Raw genomic sequence first — 16,016 nt, forward strand, 5'->3', positions numbered from 1 at the left:
TTGCCTGGACTCCCACCATGAAGACATTTATCCTTTGGGTTAACAAGCTTTTTCGTGCTTAGAGGAAGCAATACGTTATCTCTGATGTCTTCCTCTCTGGCTTCCAAAAGAGTGACAAGGGTGTGGGGGGAGGAAGGAAGAAGTGGGGCAGGGGGCAGGAGGGCCAGCGCGCTGTTTGTTCACTCCCCCTCCCTTCGCTGCACCCTTCCCCAAGCCAGCTTCTTAACCTGTCTTGGGCTGCTAAGGTCACAGGGGTGCAGGGGGGTGTTCTCAGGTTCTGGCGTAAGACTCTGTGTTGACCGGTTGGCACAGCACCGTGGGGGAAGCCGATGGCCATCCACACATCCCGAACTGCGTGGGCGGCCCAGCCACACTTCCTCTCCTCTCTGGGGGTGCTTCTAAGAAATGCAAACGAGATCACACCAAAGCCACATTTCCTGTAATTGTCATAGAAGCCACTGTCGTACAGTGTTGAGGCCTCGGACGCTAATAAACCTAAAAGAGTGAGTGTGACAGGGCCGATCAGCCTCAGTTGCCGTGTTTGCTCTGAGACAATGATCAGACGCAGCCAGCATGCACAGAGGGAGGAAGGCAGGGGCATGTGTGGGGTGAGCACAGCCTCGATTCGTGCTCTACACTCGGTATTTGCACAGGAAGTGCTGGTGCGTGCTGCATTCGTTGCTCCTCCAAGTTAAAAAGTCTGCAAGAAAATAAACAGACGTTCAAATCCCTCCAGTTCTGTATTGCACTTACCAGCGTTCCCTGGGTCTCTTGCTTGGAACCCCGGGAAGTGCACTGCCATGCTTAATTTCATGCGTGGACTGGGCTAGGAGGTGGGCCCAAGCGTTGGGTCAAATACCAGTCTATGTGTTGCTGAGGAGGTGATTTGTTTGGGATGTGATTAGTATTTAAACTAGTAATGAGAAAATTGAATGAGCGAAGCAGACTACCCTCCATAATGTAGGTAATCATCCAATCAGTGAAAAGACCGAGTTTTCCCAAAGAGCAAGGAATTCTGCTTCCAGAGTGCCCTGGCCTCAGGATTGTGACATCAGTGCATGTGGGAACTCACAGTCCCTAGCCTGCCCTGCGCATGTCAGCTTTGCTGGCCCGACAATCACAAAAGCCTTTTTTTTTTTTTTTTTTTTTGAGAGAGAGGGTGCAAGTGAGTGAGGGGCAGAGAGAGAGAGGGAGAGAAGTGGGACTCACTCAAAGCAGGGCTCGAGCTTACCCGATGTGGGGCTGGAACTCACGAACCATGAGATCAATGACCTGAGCCAAAGTCAGATGCTTAACTGACCGAGCCACCCAGGCGCCTGGGAGCCAGTTCTTTAAAAGAAATCTATCTCTCTCCGTATACATCCAATTACTTCTGTTTCTCTGACAAATACCAGCACTAAGTTTGTTCACGGAAAGAAAAATAATGTAAACGTCACGCACAATTGCAGAAGCCCCATGCCAGTGAAACTTTGGAGGGGAAGACAGAGCTGGACCTAAAAGCGGGGGTCTTTTGTGTCTGGAACAGGAGGCTGCAAGGATGCGGAGGTGGTTTTTCCAAAGTCCGCAGCTGAGGCTCTAAGATGTTCAAAGAATTGGAAGCTGCTGAGCCAGTCATGTCCCACAGGCCACCCCTTTATAAAGAAGGACTGACGGCAAGGAGCAGGTGATCTTGGAAACGGAAGTATTTTTGTGGACAGGGCCCACCAGGGCCGTCCACAGATCCGCTTATCACCCTGCGGTGTGGGCAGCAGAGTGGTGAGTCGTTAGACGTCTCTCCGCCTGGCTCTGACCTGTGCGTCCTGCCCTGGGGCCAGTGTGTGTTGGTGGGATGAGAGCCCCGGGGACAGAGGACACTGCCAGGCAAAGTGGGGGAAGGTGTGCCACCTCCCCTTCAGAGGTCTCCAGAGGTAGAGAGGATGGGGCCAGCCCATGCCCATGTCCATGGCAACCAGAGCCGGGCCACAGAGAGTAATGATATGGAGACGACGAGTTCTAGGTACTGACAGGGTGTGGGGCCGGGAGAACACGGCTCCAGGCTTCAAATAATCAAGAACACAGGCAGCTCCCCCATGGGCACCAACCTAGGGAGGAGTCTGATTGCACTCTCCTCCTCCGTTCCTCTACACCAGAGAGGTGTGTGTAGACCATACCCCTCCCCTCCAGGTTGGAGAACCATGAGTCTACCCTGACTGGGATAAGCACTTCACATATATGTGTTCAGGTGATTAGTACTCTTGGTTTTCCCTTTCTGTGGAGAGGCAACTGAGGCACAGAGAAGTAGGAAATCGGCTCAGGGTCACAGAGCTAACTGAAGGAACTGGAATCCCATCCCAGGCATTCCAAAGGCAGAGCCCATGGTCTTGACTCCAACTCCATTGAATATGAAATTTCTGTTTATTTTTGAGAAACAGGGAGAGAGAAAGAGGGGGAGAGAGAGCATGCATGCAGGGGAGGGGCAGAAGGAGATGGAGAGAGAATCTTAAGCAGGTTCCTTGCCAGCGTGGAGCCTGCCTCAGGGCTCCCATCTCACCATGGTGAGATCGTGACCTGAGCCAAAATCAAGCGTTGGATGCTTAACCAACTGAGCCCCCCAAGTGCCCCTGAAGTTTCCGTTTAACTTGTAGCACTACATTTTTAAATGTGTCAGAGAGGACCAGTAGAGTTGTCAGAAAGCACTGTAAGGGCAATTTGTCAGAGAGTCACAAGCACGTTCCGCCGTGGTGCAGAAAAGGAGTCAGAGGGGGTGAAAGAACCAACCAGACAAAATGGCCTCTGAGGGTCTTTCTAAATAGACATAAAAAAGGAACAGGTCTAGCCACACACAGGACGTGTGTGTGGCGGTGTTTGGGGACATTAATACCATACCTTTTGGGTCTGAAGGAAACAATTCAGCCACTGAGTTGGCGGGGCTAAATCTGTTACACAAATAGAAAATGACACTGACAGGGCCAAGGGAAGGCTGTCTAAAATCCTACCTTCCACCAGTTTCTTGCTAATCCTTGTTTCATTCCTTGTGCTTTTCTGGCTTGAGTACCTGTATTCTGGTACCTAAGAGCTGGGCTGAGTGAACCCAGAAAAGGAAGAGAGTCTGAAAGACCTAGAGCTAGTTCTCAGGAAGACATCAGGGTTCCAGTTCCCACACAGGTGGCTTCGTTCCTGGGATTTTGCCCATGTGAACACGGACTGATGGGAAAGACTTGTGTTTGAGAAGTTGGTCCAGTTGAAATCTCAGAATCACAGGAAGGACTCTGAAAGGTGTCTAGTCCATTGCTTCCCCAAAGCTGGTCTGGCCTCCAGCCTTAGAGATTCTGATGCTGTAGGTCCAAAGTGATCCTTGGAATTTATACTTCAAAAGTGTTCCTCGATTGATTCCTTCATGTGCCATGTGCTCCTCTTCTCATGCTTTTGGTACTGCAACTACAATGTCCACTTTTGCCTGGTTAATTCTAGTGATGGGGTTCTCACTGCTTCCTGCACGTTCTAGTTTTGGATAGTGTTAATTGTTAAACTTTCCCCCCCTTAGATAGAAATCCACGTATTACCAGTTTCTACCTATTGGTCTTGGTTGTGTTCCTTCCATCGGAGCTGTCTATGCCTTTCCCAGCAGCAACTGTGGGCTCTACAAGTCACTGGGAAGCCCTTCCTCTGCCCGTGAGGAGACCCTCTTATTGCAAAGGGTCTCGACCTGGCCTCAGTTTGTTACCTTATTTCTACCATTCATCTTTTGCTGTTGGAAAATTTTCACACTCTTTTTTTGTGCATATGAAAACTTTATTCCCCAGACAACAGCCACCCTGCGTCATGTTCCTGAGTCCTCAGTCCAGGCCTTTCCCAGGCCCACTTCCTACCTAGGAAGGGTGTCTCGGTGACACCATGATGGCCTTTTAAACCCACTAGGATGTTGTCTTCGGCATCAAATAGCCTCTTTCTCTTTGCTATTCTGTTTTCTTGTTTTACAGCAGAAGACTTTTCAACATCACTTAATCTCCATGGTTCTCAAATGCTAGCAATTTTGCCCCCAGGGGACATTTAGCAACATTTGGAGACATTTTGGGTTGTAACAACCTGTGGTGGGGGAGTGGTTCTACCCACTCTGAAGATTGAAGACCAGGATATCCTGAACCTACAATGAACAGGACAGCTCCCACAATGAAGAATTATCCAGCCCCAAATGTCATTGGTACAAAAGTTGAAAACTGGAAGTTATTAGCATAAAAAGCGAGGAATGAAAGACAAGAAAAACGAGGAGACTCAAGCGATTGTGTGCAGCCTAGAGCTAAGGTTCTGGGCCCTGCATTTTGGGAACAAAACTCAGGGAAACAAACAAGAGGGCAGGAGGCAGGCAAAGATGAGGTTCCCAGGGCTCGTGGGGAACCCAAACTAGAAGGAATTCAGAAAGAAGTTATATGTATTTCTTTCCTGTAGCCTGGGTTTCCCAAAATGTGACATCTTTCCCCTTCATATGTACATAATAGGATTTAAAAAATAAATGTATTTGGGGCCCCTGGGAGGCTCAGTCGATTAAGAGTCCAACTCTTGGTTTCGGCTCAGATCACGATCTCACGGTTCATGGGTTTGAGACCTGCATCGGGCTCTGCGCTGACAGTGCAGAGCCTGCTTAAGATTCCCTCCCTCCTTCTCTCTCTCTCTCTTTCTCTCTCTCTCTCTCTCTGGCCCTCCCCTTCTCACTCTCTCTTTCTCAAAATAAATAAATAAAATGTAAATAAAAATAAAAGTAAGTGTATTTAAGAAAAAAAGTGAGTGTATTTTAAAGAAGATAATTAAGAATAGTTGGTCTATGGATATGGCAAAGATTGTAAAATGATCACAAATGACTGTGGTTTGGTAAATAATGTCTGTGGCAAGGCCACCATCCTGTGGAAAACAGATCTGCTGGTGTGAAATGGGGCCGGGGTGGGGGGTGGGGGTGGGGGGGGTGGCGGATCTTACCCTCCCTGGAGTTCATCTCCACGCAGTACTTGTTCCCACGTGCGGACTTGGCCGACAATTTTTTGTACAAATAGAAGGCCCCATCGATCCACTGCCACTTCTGGCTCTGCAAGTGACCACAGATGGAAGACAGTCAGCCTGTGCACCTGCTCACAGCCAGGCGGTCCTCTCAGGCCCCTTGAAAACCCGTAAAAATCTTTCATCACAAGAAGCACAGGGATGTGCACAGAATGAAAAAGAGAAAAGTCACCCCATTTAAAGAGGAAAACATTACTATTGATTTTGGCATATTTACTTCTGGTGTAAACATTTTTATTTATCACGATCTTTTTATGGACTAAAATAGGTGGTGGTCTTTAAAAATACATACTCAACTGTGTATCTTGCTTTCAAAACATTTTTAAATGGTCATGGTGCACTATAATTTACCTTAATGGTATTGATGATGTTTATGTTGTTTCTAATTTACAATGATTATAAAGAATACCGCTATGAACTACTTTGTTCCTGAAGCTGTTTCTGTACTTAAACTTATTTTTTTAGGATAAAAACCCAGAAGTGGAATTAATGGGTCAAAGGATGTGAATATTTTGAGGGTACTGATATGCATGGCCAAACTGCTTTCCATCTACTGGACAATGTCTTTATGTCCTTAAAAATATTATTCATTAAGACAAAGCAAAAGTTTGATAATCTGATAAGTCAAATTATATTTCTATTTTAATTTGCATCTTTGATAACTAGAGACATTACACATTTTTAAGGACTTTATTAGCCAATTACTTTCTTTAGTTATGAATGTAGAAAATTAAATACCCCCAAAATTGTATAAATAGATGTAAATATTTGTCCTAACTCTGAAGAAGAGAGTTGATTGACAGCAATGTAAATACATAAAAATGTGTAATTAATTGTATAAATTATTTGCAACATCTATGGCGAAGTTTTATCAAGAAACGGGAAGTCTGGGGGTTCTTTTCTGGTGTTCCTTATGTTTGTTTGGGTTAACTATAGAAGATTCCCATGAAGAATCTGTAAACTGCAGCTCCCACAGAGGGACCTCGGCAACCAGCCCAAAGACCTCACATACCATTCTTTACAATGAGGTACTGATGGAGATTAAAATGAAGGTCTAGTGAAAAAAAAGTTATGGGTAACATGAAAAAAAATAATAGCATCTAGGAAAAAGCTTGGCTGAAAGTTCCCAACTTTAACTCAAGATCTAATGGGAATTTAATTAAGCTACATCCCCTAACAGATGTATGTGCGTGTATGTGTGTGTATGTTTTCATATATGTGTATGTATCTATATATGCTTACACAGCTTAAAAAAAAAGTTTACTTATTTATTTTGAAAGAGAGAGAGAACAGATGCAGGGGAAGGGTGTGGGGGGGAGAATCCCAAGCAGGCTCCATGCTGTTAGTGCAGAGCCTGATGTGGGGCTCCTCCTCAGGAACCATGAGGTCCTAACTTGAGCCGAAGTCAAGAGTTGGATGCCCAACTGACGGAACCCCATAACTTTTTTTTAGGCTGTGAAAAGCCGGTCATTTTGTGTTCTAAGATTTGGGAGGACTTTAATTAGATAGAAGTTCTACAAAGTGATGCCATTGAAATAATTTCCTCCGTCAAGGGCCAGAACTGAGACCTAGACCTTGAGGCTTTGGCCTCTGTTGGTTGGAGGCAGTAACTGAAAAAGATTCACTCCCTGTGCCTCTGTCAGTAGGCCTGGAAGCCATTTCCCATGCAGGGACCATCTATCTGGCTCTCCCAATGGGACACGTGTGGGCCAAGTCTGGGGTTACCTTTTGTGGGTCATGCAGGCCGATCCATACAGGCTTGGTTTTTTGGTAGCCACTTATATACTTCGCTACGATGTTGGCTTCCTTTGCATTCTGGAGAGATGCCAGGTGGGCTCCATTTCCATACAACTGACACTCGTACTGTGGGCAAGAAGTTGTGCTAATCATCTCCTGAGGTTTAAACACATAGTCCTCACCCCAGAACCCTAGTAAGTACATAACTATCTTCTCTGCGGCAACTTTTAAAACCCTCAGCACCAGACCCGGACTTGTTTTACTCCTGTATGTCTTTTGTTTGTTTGTTTGTTTGTTTGGAGCAGGGAAGGGGCAGAGAGGGAGGGGAGAGAGCATCCCAAACAGGCTCCACACTGTCAGCGCAGAGACAGACGTGGGGCTCAATCTCATGAACTATGACATCATGACCTGAACTGAAATCCAGAGTCAGATGCTTAACTGACTGAGCCACCCAGGCGCCCCTATATGTCTTTTTTGGATCCCAAATTCTTGCTTTTCAAAGATGCTATCGAGAGAAGGCAATCTGGATTTTTCTTCTCGATTCCTGAATGATAATCACCTTTTGTTTTAGGGATTGGATGAAACGTGGCATAACCATTCTCTAACTGGAAACATACTGTCCCAATAAACAAGGCAAACATTTTATATATCCACATCTTCTAGAGAAGTATACTTATCTTACGCTTTTTTGCGGTTGTATTACAGGTTCTGCCTCCATGATGCAATTTAATGTAATGAAAACATGGTTTTGGCTGCAGTTGCTACTTCAATGCCCCCCTTTGGTATCTTGCTCGTGATTAGACATGGCTGGTGTTGGATGTTAATGCATTCCTCACCCTTGCCGACCATTTCACAACACCGGCATGTTTTCATAACTTCATTTGACTGTCAAACTAGTGAGGCATGGAAGCCAGATTACCAATCAACGTTTAGTGAGAGGCCCAGTCACAAAGGGTTCCTGGGACAAAAGAGCAAAGAGTCTCTGTGGTTCAGTGAGATTTTCTCTCCAAGTTCACGCTCCTGGTAGTGCCACAACAGGACCTGGAACTCAGACCTGGAAACTGTCATTCTCATGGTCCCCTCCACACCAGGAATTTCGAGAACTAAGATTGGCCCTCAATATTGGCAACTAGCAGCAGCAGCCAAGGTATTTATTTGTTGGGTCCTTTTCCAGCACCTTCTCTGCACTATGTTCAGGAGCAATTAACTCTGCTAAGGCTTTGTACCAATCCTGGACCGTTTTTGCCTTAAGAACCTCAAATGAACACCCAGCATGTGTAATAAGCTCTTGGTAAGTTATTTTTTTTTTTAACGTTTATTTTATTTTTGAGACAGAGAGAGACAGAGCATGAACGGGGAAGGGGCAGAGAGAGAGGGAGACACAGAATCAGAAGCAGGCTCCAGGCTCTGAGTTGTCACCACAGAGCCCGACGCGGGGCTCGAACTCACGGACCGCGAGATCGTGACCTAAGCTGAAGTCGGACGCTTAACCGACTGAGCCACCCAGGCGCCCCTCTTGGTAAGTTATTTTAATGAATCCTTCTGACAAGGCCATGGGGTAAAAGTGACATCCCCATGTTAAAGCAAGAAAACTGGTAGAGTGAGGTACGGCTATAACTAGTGAGTGGCAGAGTCATGATTTAAACTCAGGTCTATTGCTGGGTCATAGGATAATTCTATTTTTAATTTTTTGTGTAGTTTATATGTATAATGGAATACTACTAGGCAATGAGAAAGAATGGAATCTTGCCATTTGCAACAATGTGGATGGAACTGGAGGGTATTATGCTGAGTGAAATAAGTCAGTTAGAGAAAGACAGGTGTCCTAAGTTTTCACTCATATGTGGAATTTGAGAAACTTAACAGAAGACCATGGGGGGAGGGAAGGGGAAAAAATAGTTTCAAACAGAGAAGGAGGCAAACCAAAAGAGATTCTTAAATGCAGAGAACAAACTGAGGGTTGATGGGGGAGTGGGTTGTGGAGAGGAGAAAATGGGTGATGGGCATTGAGGAGGGCACTTGTTGGGATGAGCCCTGGGTGTTGCATGTAAGAGATGAATCATGGGAATCTATTCCCAAAGCCAAGAGCACACTGTATACACTGTATGTTAGCCAATTTGACAATAAATTATATTTAAAAAATAACTAAACAAACTCAGGTCTGTATTACTCCCAAGCCTCCCAGGTAACTTCCTCTTTGGGCAGAATTAGTTTTGGAATGTCTGGGTACAGGCAATACAGGTGGCCTTTAAGATTTCTTCAAGTTGCTTCTCAAGAATTGAGGAGAGGCCCATTACTTTCCATCAGCTTTTTTTTTTTCCTTTCAGTGGACAGTGTCTGAGAAACCCCTTCTTCATTTAGCACATTCTCCCTCCCTCTCTCTCTCTCCTTCTCCCTCTCTCTCTCATTCGCATCAGCTCAGGAAGCATTGCATTAGGGCTGACTTCCCTGGATTTGCTCTGCTACCTACTCTGGGTGTGATCTTGGGAAAGTCACTTATGCTCACACTGCATTGGAATTTTCCATTTAAATGTCACAATCTTGCACTAACCCCACACTTTTTAAGGTCAGAGAAGACTTCGTATCCTCAACAGCTATCACTTGGTAGGTGCTCTGTCCTTGGTGAGTTATTTATACACAGAATTCTGAGGCCGTTCTAGGCCCAGATCACCCCACATTTTCCCCAACCAGTCATGTCAATTAAACAGCCACAACCCAGAGAAACGGCAGCACTGGCTCCCACACTCCTCTGAGGTGGGGTGGCCCTTTGGGTATCTTCTAGACAAAGCCTTAGGGAGATAAAGCCAGCACATTTGCTGGGTTGTGTAGACAATGAAGCCTTCCATTTGTCTGGACTGCTTCACTTTCTGTCAGGTGGTTCTGAAGACTGGTGTGCTCCAGGACTGCCTACACACTGCTCTTTCTGGTAAGTCTGGTGCAGCTATTCAATTGTTCTTTCTGGAAGGTCTTTATCTTCTCATTCTCCTTCTATTTGTGTATTTCTGTCTTTCTTACTGACAGCGAACTCCTTGAGGGTAATGGCTGTTTCTTGTCCATTCTTACGTCTTCACAGCTCACCTAGGATCTGGGCAGATAGCACCTGCTCCATCCATGCTTATAGAACTGGAAGAGGAGAACACACAACGCTATTCTCTGCACTTCAGCAGCAGGTGACTCCTCAGAATGCCAAGGGAGGACTCTTAATTCTGAGCCAAATGAGACCTGCAGCTCTGGATGGCCCCTTTAGAGATACCTCCAGGTGGCTTTAGAGATACCTGTCCTAGCATGGGCCAGATTCCTTACCTCAGCCTCAGACCAGGTCCTCAGCTTCCGGAAGTATCCGTAGCAATAGGACTTGTAGTAAAACCATCCAGCAGCACAGCTGGGTCTCATGATGATGTCTGCACAAACACAGAAGGCGATTGCAAGTGATGATGGCAAAGCCAATCCATTCCCACACTCGTCAGTCTACAGAATGCAAGGGAGGCTGGCTGTCCTGAAGAAGGATCCTGCTGGGCTGCCCAAACTTTATACGGGTAATCTTTCTCCCAGCTTTCTCCAAAGGGAACTATGGCCTTTGTAAGGGGAACTGTGCACTGGAGAAAAGACTACAATCAGATTTAAAATTTTTTAATGTTTATTTTATTTTTGAGAGGAGGCAGGAGGTGCAGAGAGAGAAGGAGACATAGAATCTGAAGCAGGCTCCAGGCTCTGAGCTGTCAGCCCAGAGCCTGACACAGGGCTCGAACTTACGAACCGTGAGATCATGACCTGAGCCGAAGTCAGATGCCTAACTGACTGAGCCACCCAGCTGCCCCTAGCTAAGACGATTTCATAGCAGACCCAGGGGGACCCCACATCCATCCCACGATTATCTCTCCAGTTATGAAATGCACAATTAGAATAGCCACACTCAGCAATTGGCAGAATCCTCACATTGGTTGTCAGGTCAAACAGCTATAATTCAAGGCAGCACAAGAGTGGGCAAAGGGCATAAATTGGTAGGTTTAGGCATTATAAGGAAGGAGTGGGTATTTTTGACCAGGGGGACACAGGACAGGTTAGATGGCAACTTGGATGGAACTTGACACTAGGTGAGCTGGGTTGTGTCAATAGCGAGGGGACACGTTAGGCAAAGGAGGTGTGTGAGCACAGGGATGGAGGCAGAAACGTGCAAGATGTGCACCACAAGGGCAAGCACTTAAGTTTGCCTGAAGTAGAGGGAATCGTCCCGGCAAGCATGGTGGAAAGGGAAAGGAGAATCAATGTCTGGACAAGGAAGCCATGACCGAGAGGCACAGGCTCTTCCTGCTACTTGATTAATGAGTGGGCCACATCACCGAATCTGAAGGTTTAAGAAGCAGGGAAATGGCTGGAAATACAGAGGGCCTCGGTGATGAAGGGAATGCCAGGCTGGCGAGCTCGGGCTTTGTGACCACGTGGCTGCACTCCAGTGCTATAGATGAGCGCAGGGGTCTTTCCGTTCCTCGGAGACTTCCGCAGTCGGTCGTTGTCACATAGCAAGCACTTCCTCTCTCCCCACTCAAATGACACTCCTGTCACTCGCTTGCCCTGATCTATTTCATCCTTTGCCTAAACATCTCTAGGGACTTCCTATGCTTTCAGATAAGCTCCCTACTCTGGCTAGCAGGGCATTCATGACCTGGTTCTGCAGCCTTATCCAGCCGAATCTTCCTATGCAGCAATCCCAGGAGGTCTCTACAACAAGGAGGAAGATCTGTAGAAGAGTAGAGTAGCGAGTGTAGAGTAACCGGTGGTATGTTCTGGCTCTACCTCCTCCAGAGGAGAAAAACCAGAGAGGGCTGGTGAGATCCCAGAGTCGGGAGACTGGTTTCTCGCTCCCCAGGTTTAGCCTGGGTGAATTTCAAGCCCCTGGAGCTAACCACCTGGTTGGTTGCCTCCACAGGAGAGTTGAGGGCCACCTCTCATTGTCTTCCATATTCTTTTTTTTTTTTTTTACTTTTTTTAATGTTTACTTATTTTTGAAGGAGAGAGAGACGGAGTGTGAGTGGGGGAGGGGCAGAGAGAGAGGGAGACACAGAATCTGAAGCAGGCTCCAGGCTCTGAGCTGTCAGCACAGAGCCCGATGCAGGGTTCGAACTCACAGACCACGAGATCATGATCTGAGCCGAAGTCGGACCCTCAGCTGACTGAGTCACCCAGGCGCCCCAGTCTTCCCTATTCTAGCACGTTTCAGAGAAAGCAGCTCAATCCCCCGGTCCCGAGCAGCCATAAGGATTGACAGAACTGGTGGCTGGCAGTCAGCATGGGGTGGAGGGCAAAGAACCTTGAAGCACAAGGACACATCCAGGGTAGGCTAAGGCAAGGACCACACACATGAGCCACGGGCACCAACATGATGCCGGAAATAACTCTGCTTCTCTTCCTGCTTTCTTCCAATTGATTCTCCCCTTGGCCAAAGTACTCCCCAGTGGGAGTAGTGTTAGGTTATATACGTGCTCAGGCATGGTTTCCCTCGCTGGGCCATGCGGGACTATGAGAAGCACCCCGGATGAGGCGCCAGAACATTATGTAATCTTGCTTTGTGACCTTGGGCAAGTCTCTACCTTCTTGGGGCCTCATAAACAGAACGAAGGCATTACACCAGATGTGCTCACATTTCATTTCTTTCCATTTCAGATACTCCATGATACTTATTCTCAGCTCATGAGTTCTCTTCCTGGCTTTCTCCACTGGAAGATCCTAGGGTATTGATTCTTGTTTTGTTGACATGTTACTTTGTACTTGATGCTGGGTCTACATGTGTGGGGGAGCCATCTCTCCAACAAGGCTGTAAGTCCCTTGCAAACCAGAATTCCCAGTATACTCAAATAGGAAAGCAATGCATAAACATTGGGTACCTCTAATTATAGCGCTCACTTATTGACTACTAGATGTCAGGTGCACATTGCCTTCCCTCTTCACAAGAAACTTGCAAAACTATTGTTATCTACATTTAGTTGATGATTTAACTATGGCTCACAACCACGTGAGGTTAGAATTTGTTTGATTCTATAGTCCTTGTGCTTGTTTTTCCCCTAAAGTTTATTTATTGAGAGAGAGAGAGTCGGGGAGAGACAGAGAGAGAGAGAGAGAGAGAGAATCCCAAACAGGCTCAGCACTGTCAACATGGAGCCTGATGGGGGGCTCGAACTCATGAACCATGAGATCATGATCTGAGTTGAAATCAAGAGTCGGATGCTTAATCGACTGAGCCACCCAGGTGACCCGAGTCCTTGTACTTTTTTTACCATGTGACATTGTCTTTCGTTCCTGTCTTTGACATCTACTTCCTGTAGCACCTAAATATTTTGGGGGGGTGAATGGATGGCTGTCAGTGTGCTGCATGAACACAGGCTGTGGGTGGGCTCAGTCCCAGCTGAGTGACGGATACTCACCACCCAGGACTTCAGTGCTGAGTACACAGCTCAGCAGTAGGAGAAGCCACATTCTTTGGGGGGCCATCTTCTTCTCCTGGCCACAGAAGTGCTTCAGAAGCCTCTATTACAAGGGTTTCAAAGACCTTGTGAGTTTTCCTTTGAAGCTCCTGGATTCGCCTAGACCTGCAGCCTGAACACACTGGGTGAGACAGACCCAGGAATTTAGATGCCAAATCACATATGGAGGAAACAAAATATTTTCCTAAGCCCAGATTATACAATGAAGGGAATCTCAAGCTAAATGTAGAGACTGGGAATAGTTAACTTATGTCACCTGCAAGACCTCTGGTCCAGCGCCAGAGACGTAACTGTACTGGGCTGAAAAGTCTGGATGGAGACCGTTTGGTCTCAGTGTACTGTGGAGAGCCTGCTCCTGCTATTCTCTGGGGAATCAGCAGAGGGAGCCTAAGCCAAGCTTTCTCACAGATGAGGCAGTAATGGGCTTTCTATACATTCAGCTCAATCAAATCAAGTCAGTCCCAAGAGTAAATTTTTCTGTGTTAGAATTAAAAGTGAGTATATGGTCCAATGTCCACGTTTTACAGGTGAGAGTCTACCTGAGGCCTTTGGGTATGAAGTCATTTGGTCATTGTCGCACAGCTATAACCAGATCTCCTGACTTTAGGGCAACCCTCTTTCCTTCACACTTAGGTGATAACCACATTTTTTTTTTGTTTTGTTTTCAGAAAATAAATGGGCAATAGTGTGCGGACAACAGTACTGTTCCCCCAAACTTTGAAGAACACCCAATTTGTCCATTTTTTTCTTGCTGATTTTGGCTTGATAAAGAAAAACCTCATTGTTTTTGTTAGTATTTTTAACATATTAGTAATTAAATTACTTAAATTAGTAATTTAAAAAATTTTAAAAATATATAAAAAGAATTTAAACATCTTTTTCTAGAATGCTTATCTTTAAAATTTTCTTTTGCAAATTTTTGACTTAGAGCTTTATGCATTTTTCTGTTCGATTACTATCTTTTTTCTCAGGAATTTGTAGGGCTTTTCTTGTGTATTTATTGTCTTTCACATATAACTAAGAATATTTGCCAGTTTGTACATTTTCTCGTTTCTGTTTCTTGCCACACTGAGAATTTCAAAAACTGTCATATTTATCTTTTCCTTCATAGCATTTGGAATTTATGTCAGCAAAAAAAAAAAAAAAAAAAAAAGCCATTACCATCCACATAAGATGAAAATATCTGCCCATATCCTCTTTTATTTTCATCTGCCTGGCATTTATTTTAGTGTAAGCATGGGATCGGGTCCAAGATTTTTTTCCCAAATAATTATTAGGATGAGTAAATAATTAATTGAATCCTTATTTGAGCATAATTTATGATCCCAAAATCAGAATACATATTCTAACTATCTTATAGTAGGTTGCTTACAGGAATGATGGAACATAATATTCAAACTTTCCTGGGCAATCTAAAGATTAGATGCATATGAAAGTACATGTGAGCACTGAGACACAGTGTTAAACAAAAAGGTGAAGCATGTCATAACCCTCTCCCCACCACATTGTTTTACACTCTTTTTTTTTCTTAAAAAGAGAGAGAGTACACATGGGGGAGGGGCAGAAGGAGAGGGAGAGAGAATCTTAAGCAGGCTCCACACTCAGCGTGGAGCCCAACTGGGGGCTCAATCCAACGACCCTGGGACTGTGATCTGAGCTGAAATCAAGAGTTGGACGCTCAAGTAACTGAGCCACCCAGGCACCCCCACCCTCCCCCCACCTTTATATCATCACATTAACCCCATGCTCCTCTGACGAACTTCCCTTCCAGAGGTGATGGAGGTATTTTCAATGTCTTCAACCCCCTTAGAACACAAATAGCAAAGACTTCTCTGTCAAACCAACTATCTGGGGGAAGGGATGTGTAGCATCTTTTGGAAGAATCTACTAATGGATCTTAGCAAACTGACATTCATTGAACTCTTGCATGCCACCTAATCTAATCATAATGAGGCTGCAATGCAGGTATCATTAACTTGCTTTCCACATGAAGACACAAAATTCATTAAGTAACTTTCCCAAAGTTTCACAGCCGTTAGATTGCACAGCCATGAATTAACCTGACACAGACACCAAAGGTAATGCTTTTTATAATAAAAGAGGAAAGAAAATAAGTAGTTCAAATTAAACACACACACACACACACACACACACACACACACAGAGAGAGAGAGAAACAAAAAGCATGACTAACATCATTAGACCTAGAGCTTTTCATTTCTGGCCCAGTGAAGAGCTGGCAGAGGAAGTCAAATGTTCAAAGAAAGCCCTCTGCCCTCAACTGGGTGTAGGATTACCTGGTTGGCATTCAAGGCTTGAGGACCGCTGCTTTCTTCAGCATCCTAAGAGATCCCAGGAAGTGACTTGAGTTTTTATATCTTCTTGCCTCTGGAATTATATGACCTTTGTTGTAATCATAGAGCAATAATGTTGTTTAAAATAACAATCCATCCATAAAGTCTTATCTTTAGTCAAAAGGAACATCTGCGAGGCTTGAGAACATATTCTGAAGAAACTCTCCCTATTTGCAAACAATCTTTCCTTTACATCCTACCTTATCAAAACCAACAATATCCTGTAATCTGTTAGAAGCCCGTCCTCCCCTCGCCTTATTCACTTTTTCTTTTGTCAGTCATTTTATCCCTTTACATTGTTGATTTCCTTTATTTCTCCTTCCTTTCTATAAAGATGCCCCACTTCAACTCTGGAGAATCGGGATGTTTCTATCTTTGCAGAAAGGATTTGCCATCAGGGCTGGACGTAACTTATGTA

At 45.3% G+C, this 16,016-nt stretch overlaps 1 protein-coding gene across 1 annotated transcript; it reads right to left on the reverse strand.

Annotated features, from left to right (window-relative positions):
- Positions 1 to 212: 212 nt before the first annotated feature.
- On the reverse strand, positions 213 to 15,579 carry REG4 (regenerating family member 4). Its single transcript, XM_042996645.1, has 6 exons — positions 15,542 to 15,579; positions 13,185 to 13,365; positions 10,069 to 10,166; positions 6,754 to 6,891; positions 4,951 to 5,056; positions 213 to 700 (listed from the first exon to the last, which is right to left on the reverse strand). Exons 2-6 carry the CDS (start codon positions 13,249 to 13,251, stop codon positions 633 to 635), a joined length of 477 nt encoding a protein of 158 aa, XP_042852579.1. The 5' UTR covers positions 13,252 to 13,365; positions 15,542 to 15,579; the 3' UTR covers positions 213 to 632.
- Positions 15,580 to 16,016: the final 437 nt, after the last annotated feature.

This window comes from Panthera tigris, chromosome C1 (genome assembly GCF_018350195.1).
Source record: "Panthera tigris isolate Pti1 chromosome C1, P.tigris_Pti1_mat1.1, whole genome shotgun sequence".
NCBI classification, from domain to species: domain Eukaryota; kingdom Metazoa; phylum Chordata; class Mammalia; order Carnivora; family Felidae; genus Panthera; species Panthera tigris.